We start from the raw sequence: 8932 nt of genomic DNA, 5'->3' as shown, positions 1-8932 counted from the left end.
GTTCGTAACGGATTAGCTAGCTTATACTTTATGCATATATATGTTAATTCATCATTTGATGTGATACTTTTGAATAGTGCAAAATTTCTTTAGCCGGCAAGAAATTTTGGCGACAAGGTTGACTTATAATACTTTATCACACAAGTCAAATGCTTAATTATATGATTGCTTAACGATTTTAGATTTTGTCACATTTTAACACGTCAAAGATATATAATTATATATGTATCATTATAATCTATAGTACTACGTACTTCGAGTATCATATAAGAGATATTGAAAGAAGTCTTTAGAATTTTTAATTGTATCATTATAATCTGTAATATTTATTTGATACAAATAGAACAAAATCCAGTGAATTACAAGTCTCTAACTATATGAAATATTAAACTAGATATATGATTTGCAACCTTCTATATAAATATAAAATATGCATGTGTATCCTTTTGTTTTGTACACCTCCCATGTATAAGTTTATATAAATGAATCTAAACAAAATAAAAAGCCATGAATGAATCAAACTATACGAATTTGTTGTATACTCAAAGATAATCAATTATTCCAGCTCTACCACGAAATTGGTGACGCAGAAGTGGAAGTCAAGCTGCAAAATGAAAAATTAATCATGTTAATTAATTGAAAAAACTAAGACAACAGAAGATTTAATGAAAGACATTATAATGTGTTATTACCATTTGCTATAATATTAAGTTTTTTTTAATAAAAAAAAATTGATTAACTTTTGTTAACCTCGAGAGTTCACATATGTATCCTTTTTTAAAAGGTCTAAATTAAAAGCACCATTAATTTTTGTTAACATCAAAATATATATTTATATTAAAAATAACAATTACAAGAGTTACTCCAACTTTAAAACTAGCATTAAATTATTGATGAAATATATATTAGAGAGAAAGTGAAATAGTGAGAACAAAGAGTCTTACTCCAAAAGTTCTTTCCAATAGGAGCCATTTGATTCATCATCAAGAAACTTCTCCCAATCATCAAAGATTGTGTTATTGGAAGTTTGAGCTTTGTCACAACCACTTTCTATTTGCTTGAATGTTCCTTTTCTTGGAGAGGAAGCAACCAATGAAGGAAGTGGAATTTCTTCTCGATTTTCACATGAAATGCTCTTCATTTTGCTATAATCAATCTCTTGTAGATTTAATCCACCTATTGAAACAGCCTGCTGAGATAATTCACTTTGTCCATTAGAGTATAAGCTAGACATAGCATATTCCTCCTTAGTTTGAATTGTGTTTGTTCCACTCAAAAACATATTGAATGGATTGAGGCTAGGAATATTATTGCCTAAAGGGTTATAAGGGTTACTCATGTTTACAAATGAATTGTTTGTGTTCATAATTTGTAACATATTTTGAAGCAATTGAATTTTGGCTAGGTGAGTGATATCTTGATGTAAGCCAAGAGGGTTGTTGCCAAAAGCAGTGCCTATATTTGACATGCCAAGTAAGTTTGAAAGACTCATGAGGTGATTATAGTCAGTTCTAGGCTTATGAGTTTCTGGGTCAATTCCCATTTTGAGGAGTTTTTTCCTAATGTTTGTGTTCCAAAAATTCTTTATCTCATTATCTGTTCGTCCTGGAAGATGGGTTGCAATCTTCGACCACCTACAAGAAAAATCAAGAAAAATAGCTTTATTTATAGCTTTAAAATGAATTAAGGAGCCATAGCAAAAAAAATTATCATGAAAAAAAAAAATTAAAGATATAAAAAATTAAGTCAATTCTAATTTTGTTTGCAAAATAACTATAGAATATTTAAATTATTTATAAAACTTTTAAAATTTCAAATCAAATAAATCGTATGTTATTCGGATCAATAAAAAGATATTGAGTTATAATTAAAAAATGTTAGCAAAACATCGAAATAAAACATAATTAAGAAATCTAGATAAACTATGTTCTTTCTCATACATATGTTTATAACTCATTTTTCTAAGCTTCTAGTTTTGGGATAAAAACAGGAAGAAAAAAAAGCCAAAAATACAACACTACTTAAGAGATACAACTGAAAATAATAGATTCACATCTCTAAAATTAGAGTTTGTAAAAAGAAAAAATCTAAAATTAGATATCAGTTCCATATTTATGTCTCTAATTTCGTGATTAGTTCAACTTTTCTAACAATAATGCAACCAACTAATCTAAATCACATGTTACTTTTTGTGTCTTCTTGTTTGTCCAATATAAACGTATCATATCATTTCAAACAAACAAAAAGATATTAAAGAGAACCAATGTTAGTATTTGTCAAAAAAAAAAAAGTTAATAATGACTAATGATATATTCTATGTTAGTAAAAGGGAAAAGTGATTTCAATCCTTATAATTTTCTACATAAAAAACAAATAAAGATATATACTTGTTTCCAAGAACTGAATGAAGGTTGATGATAATTCTCTCCTCTTCATCAGTGAATTTCCCTCTCTTAATATCAGGCCTTAAATAATTTGTCCACCTTAGCCTACAACTCTTGCCACACCTATTCAAACCTGCCCTCTTTGACAGTGATCCCCAATTTCCATGGCCATGTTTGTTGATATAATCAATCAACTTCTCATCTTCTTCTTCTGTCCATGGCCCTTTCTTTACACCAATCTCATCACAACAAGGTGACCTACCCATAATAATGCACAATGAGTTAATATTCCAAGACAAAAAACTATAGGTTATAATAGCATAGGTTGTATATTATGTGTGGTTTTTATAGGTGTAATGAGATATGTAAAATCAAATGATGCCATCACTTTTATTATTTTATTTTTTCTTTCAAGAAACACGTATCAGTTGGCAAATGAGGAAGCAGTGTCAAAGAAGCAACCTTGCTAGTTAGAGACTATTTTAGCATTTTTCAGCAATTAAGAGATTTTTATATTTTACATATAATGAATTTTTTCTTCTTAAAGTATCATCCATCAGATGTTAGAGTCTAATCTTTTAAAGTACAAAGATCCATTTAAAAAATTGACATCTCATAATAGATGATATTTTATATTTATCGATCAGATATCTAACTTATGATCATGTATTTAAGAGACTTAATTATCTGTCAATTATGTCACATCATAGTATATTTCTATATAATTTAGAATTATAGTATATTTCTATGTAATTTAGAATTGTGGGATTAGGTAGTGTATGTGTCATTTAATTAAGCATAAAGGTAAGTTCATTGAAATTGTTGAAGTATGTGCCACATATATGGTTTGAAAGGCTTTTATTACTAGTCTGAATTTCATTACAGTTAATTAATATATTGTGACTTTGACCAATTATATTCACTCAACTTTATTTGAAGATTTTCGATACAATCAAGACATATGCATGAGACTAGCAAAAGCATACCTTCATGCTCATGAACATGTACGTAGGATGGTGTATGGTGTGACGCAGAATTGAATTAGTAAAACTAGTTCATGTGAAATATATATCTATATGTTACATAATTTAAAACTATCGACAATATTTAAGGTTGAATGGTAACCACCAACACATGTCTATATTGTCTCAGTTTCTATATTACATTATTTGAAGTAGCATGCACCTAATTCTCTTCGGCTATTGTATAGTGCAGCAGTCGTAGAGATCCAAGCATAAAGTATATATGTTTGATATCATGACAGAGAAATACAATAGATCAGTCAAATTGAAACTGAGAGATAGTTTATACATTGAATTTGCCTCAGGAAACAGCTATATGTGTTCTTAGTTGTTCAATTAGTTTGTCACCCTTATCCCCTAGGTCTTAAATACAAATCTTTAACAGTGATCTAAACTGTAACATAAAAAAATTGTGTTTTGTAGTCACGGTTATGATTAGCCGTGTTGGCTACATTTAACCATGATTCTCTAAAATATCAAGAATCGCTTGTGACCACAATCATATAAATTTTACGGGGCAAGACATAATTTCTGCATCATGATCTGCAGTTTTAATTAAATGAATAAACCTGCAAGATTTATAATTGCACCATCATGAATTTTGTACTTGATTATTAATTTGTTAATTTATAATATTTGAAGACCTTGGAATTTTTCACCGTGCTTTCTGGTATAGGTTTTTTCAGGACAAACATGATATTCAACGATTTGGTGAATAAAGATTGTATTGAAAAAATGAATGGAAAATGAGTTGCTTACATTTTCTCGTTAGTGTTGTCATCAAGTTTGTCATTTTGTTTTTATTTGCATGCATCGGATACATTGTTATCACCAACCAAACTCTGCAATGCATCAAAATTAATAATTCTGATGAAAACATTAATTAAGCAGTATTCACCTGCTCCCAATGGATCAATAATGTTGTCCTCATTGCAGGCAGTGTTAATAATTTTCATTCAAATTTCTCCGACGCCAAAACAGTGTTTTCTTCCACAAACCAAACTTTTTTGGTAGCCATATATTTCAGAGTCAAAGACAATATTAAAATGAACAACAGAGATTCTCACGCCAACTAGGGGTGTTATAGTTGTGTGGTAGGAAAGATACAGACAAAACAGAAAAGCTTTGATAGATGATGTGATAGAAAATTGGTACTTTATAGAAAGGTAAATTAAGTAGCTTAGATATCCTGCAGAGCTGCCGCACCCACGAAGCTAATTCGAAGCTGCTGGCAGCCTCGGCGCAAAGGCCAAACAATTAAGTTTGGACTTAGGCCTAAAAAAATTCAATTTAATTATATATATATATAATATGACAAATTAATTATATATGTTTCTTTAGTTTTGTTGGTCAAGATAAAAGTCTCATAACTATCATTACATGTTGGGTTTGCGTTGGTTGATAGAGCTAAATTTAGAGAATTTAAATTATTTCTCTCTTCTTTTAGATTGAATGGATACTTGATAAACTTTAAAGTAGATTGTGAGGGAAACTGTGAATCAACTCAGGGCAACACCGTATAACCAAAAAAAACTCAGTGCAACATCAATCATAATAATTATGTTTTTAAAATAGAAATTTATAAAAATAAATTTAAAAATAAGTTGGGTTGACCTGGATGTTCTATTATGTGGGGTTGGGATTCACGGAAAAATGTTACTCCCTTTGTCTTGTATTATAGATTAAGATATGTAAATAATAATATAACAACATTTTCAAAGATATTGTATTGGATACTTTCTTAAAATACTTTTTAATTACTACAATGTTAAGTGAATTTGAATCTCTTAGATAACGTATTGAGTTCAAGTCTTGTCGACAAAAAAAATATGATTTAGAGAGGAGAGTTCACTAAATGTAGCTAATCAAGTTCTAGACATATTAATAATCACCATCAAAGCTAATTCACACTAATAACAAAATTGACACAAAATACTCTTTACTCTTTTTTTATGAATGGGAAGGAATGAAAATAGAGATATATTTAATTTAAAAGATAGGAGGAATTTTAATTAAATTTATGTTTGCTTCAAGAAAAAGAGAAATTTTTAATAGTTTATAAATTATTTTGGTTTTCTTTCCTCCCTCCAAAATAGAAGGGAGTCAAAAAGTTTTACTCTCCTTTCCTCCCCTCAAATCTTCTCTATCCAAATACACCCTAAACGATTGGTCTAGTATTGATTAGATTTGAATCATGACACTAAATAAGTATCACATAGAAAGTTTAGAGTTTCATCTCTGCTACTAATATTTCTCATTATCCTAACAAATTAATCACTAATATAGTAATATTTGTTTATTGTTTATATATAGAACCGAAACATTAAAAAAAATGAAACAAAATTAAGGTGAAGGAATAACATAGTTGCATATAATTTGCCACAAAATATATATAATTTGTACTTCCTCTATAATAAAATATAAACAAAAAATGATATATGAACAATTAATATATCTAATTAAAAATTAAGATCAAAATCATCAATTTTTTAGATATTCTTTTTACTTATAATTCATTATAAAATAATAATAATTTATACTATAATCAAATTAGCAACCTCAAAACGTCTTTTAACCTATGACTTGTAATTAATTAGCTAGACATTAACCCAATTGAAACCAAATTCAACACTATTGTCGGTGAATGTTCATGTATCACATTGTTCGAGGAGAACATCTCGATCAATATGTCACATTCTTTTTTAATATAAATTTTGATTTTTAAAAAAATATAAACTAAAATTAAAATGTCTTGAATGATTCTGATGTGGCTAACACAATAGATATTTATACAGGCACATACATGATCACACACAAAGTAAGAAAAAAGCACATAATGTTACTACTTGGTTACGGATACAAATAATACTGGGACGTGTACATAAGTTGTATTTATTTATATTTATTTTCTAAAATCAAATGTTTGACATTTTGATCACCATTAGATTCTGACCACTCAAAAGTAACACCCACCACTCGAGGTTTTATATGCTCCACAAAGAGGGCGTGACATCATTGGTAAAATATTTCTCAATTGGAAACTATGAACTGGTGAGATATGTCGGCAACTTTTCAACCTCGTTTGCTTTTCAATATTTTTTTACACCTTTTCGGATAACCAACCTGATCATATATAGTATACTCAACAAAACAAAAGTCAAAAAGCATCATGGTATGGTAGTAATTTTGAAAATAAACTAGGAGCAAATTAACCTATGGAGTGTGGACTCAACCAAACACTTTATTTGAGATTTATGAAACATCTTACTTATCAAACATGGTTTCCTCCAACTATGTATTAATGTCTTGACATTTCACTCTCTTACATCTTTTTCTACACTTTCATTTTCTTTTCATTTCATATCATTTTCCTTCCTAACACTATCAATTTTTCTTCCTCATGTTGTGAAAGTATAAAGATTGTCTAGCAAGTTTTATTCTCATAAATTTTCATATTATCAACTTGAAGGTATATTCCAGAGTCACACTATCAAGGTTCATAGACCATGCAATCTATGTGTTTTGACACCCTTATCATTTGCGCTAGTTTTTTAGAGTAAGATATAAGATCATTTAACATGGTATCAAAGATGCATTTTGTAAGACTTAGTCTCACATTGGACTTTAGATTCAAATTCATTTAACATATATTAAAATTGGATTTTGTAGGTCCTGCATCAAGGTGAATATTAAAATTGTATTAGAATTGTGTGTTTTAGAGTGAGATTCAGACATTCACCCCACAACACTCAACCATGTGCTATGAATTAGATGGGAATGTAACCATACAAAAAAACAATACGGACTCACAGCCCAACACATCTTCATACCAAATTGCTAGGCTACAAGGCATATGATACAATTGCTCCTTACCTTTAACAAACACACCTTGGCTGGTTCCTTGAAAATCTATATTAAGCTCCTCTGTCATCATCAAAAATTGGTGTATATAGGTCCTGGATTACAAAACCAGCGACATCAACACAGAGAACAGACCAGTTAGCATTTAATCCACATTTTAGTAATTCATCATTACATAGATAATCATACGCCTCATGTCACAAGTAGAATTGTATACATTATGGTTGCCAAAACAACACAAGCATGCTATTAGCTATTCCTATTGCTAATTCAGCCGGAAACTTGGTTACAGTGTTGATTGATTTTGTTAATTTCATCTTTTCTACATTTACAGTGCTTGGTTCACATCAATGGACATTGAATTAACAAACAGTTCAATTGAGACTTTTAACCCCAAAAATTCAGATCTTGTCCATGAGTTAAAGACAGTTTGAAAATACATTTATGTCATAATCAGATTCTCTTAATCTTTCAAAAAAAGACAGTTATAAACAAATGTCATAGAAAATGAAATTCAATTTATACGCAAATGCAAATAATAAAAACAACGCTAAATTCCAAATCAAAGCTATGCATAGCTATGATACTAAAACATTGTGGATGATAGCATCATTACATCAGAACAATAGATTAATCTTCAAAACAAAATACAAAAGCAACATCGAGATTATAAACCTAACGCTAAAGAAAAGGATCATAGAGTGACCTAAATCTAAGCCCTCTCGCCTCTGATTCTTCTTGCAAGTTGAATATCCTTAGGCATAATAGTAACTCTCTTAGCATGAATGGCACAAAGGTTAGTATCTTCAAACAAACCAACGAGGTAAGCTTCGGCGGCTTCTTGAAGAGCGGAGACTGCACTACTTTGAAATCGAAGATCGGTTTTGAAATCCTGAGCGATTTCCCTAACAAGTCTCTGGAACGGAAGCTTCCTTATGAGGAGCTCGGTGCTCTTTTGGTACTTTCTGATTTCTCTGAGTGCAACTGTTCCTGGCCTGAATCTGTGTGGCTTCTTGACTCCTCCGGTTGCCGGAGCTGATTTCCGGGCGGCTTTTGTTGCGAGCTGTTTCCTTGGTGCTTTGCCTCCGGTGGATTTGCGAGCTGTTTGTTTGGTACGGGCCATTGGAATTGTATGAAAATGAGAGAGAATTAAGGATTGGAATTGAATATGAGGGAAATTAGGGGTTGCGTTGATTTGAATTGTTGAAGGGAGGTGGTGTTTGTGTGATATATAAAGGGTGGGGAGAATTTGGGATGGGAAGGGGGAAAAAGCGGGAATTGTGAAAATTTGGGAAATATTTGGGACGATGAAAAGAGAAGATCTTGGCCGTTGATGCTGGGTTTATCAACGGCTGTTCGTCTCTGGAAGGAAGGGCACGCGGATAGGTAACTCCAAACAAGTTTAAAACTGCAATATGCACTCGTTTTTTTCTTCTTTTTATTTAAACAAAAAGAAGCACCTCTCAAAAAAAAATTTATATATATTTTATAAGAGATCGTAAATTTTATAATAATTAGTTTACACAACTGTCGAAGTTTCGGATTTGAATATGAAACAAGACCTCTAATTTAACAATATCGGCATTTATCAGTTGAACTAAAACTTAAATATATTTTTATTTATCTTTTTTTATTGATTTTTAGTTTGGTTTAATTATTATTGAA

At 30.3% G+C, this 8932-nt stretch overlaps 2 protein-coding genes across 2 annotated transcripts; both read right to left on the bottom strand.

The window, feature by feature from the left end:
- Nucleotides 1-276: 276 nt before the first annotated feature.
- On the bottom strand, nt 277-2710 carry LOC101494864 (transcription factor MYB41). The gene is made up of 3 exons (XM_004512454.4): nt 2388-2710; nt 945-1634; nt 277-604 (listed from the first exon to the last, which is right to left on the bottom strand). The coding sequence occupies exons 1-3, from the start codon at nt 2648-2650 to the stop codon at nt 568-570; spliced, it is 990 nt and encodes a 329-aa protein (XP_004512511.1). The 5' UTR covers nt 2651-2710; the 3' UTR covers nt 277-567.
- Nucleotides 2711-7765: 5055 nt separating this feature from the next.
- LOC101494545 (histone H3.2) lies at nt 7766-8486 on the bottom strand. The gene has a single exon (XM_004512453.4). It carries the CDS (start codon nt 8388-8390, stop codon nt 7980-7982), a length of 411 nt encoding a protein of 136 aa, XP_004512510.3. The 5' UTR covers nt 8391-8486; the 3' UTR covers nt 7766-7979.
- Between the last annotated feature and the right edge of the window lie 446 nt (nt 8487-8932).

This window comes from Cicer arietinum, chromosome 8, assembly GCF_000331145.2.
Source record: "Cicer arietinum cultivar CDC Frontier isolate Library 1 chromosome 8, Cicar.CDCFrontier_v2.0, whole genome shotgun sequence".
NCBI classification, from domain to species: domain Eukaryota; kingdom Viridiplantae; phylum Streptophyta; class Magnoliopsida; order Fabales; family Fabaceae; genus Cicer; species Cicer arietinum.
Note: the sequence above shows the minus strand (reverse complement) of the source record. Positions and strands in the feature narration are given on the sequence as shown.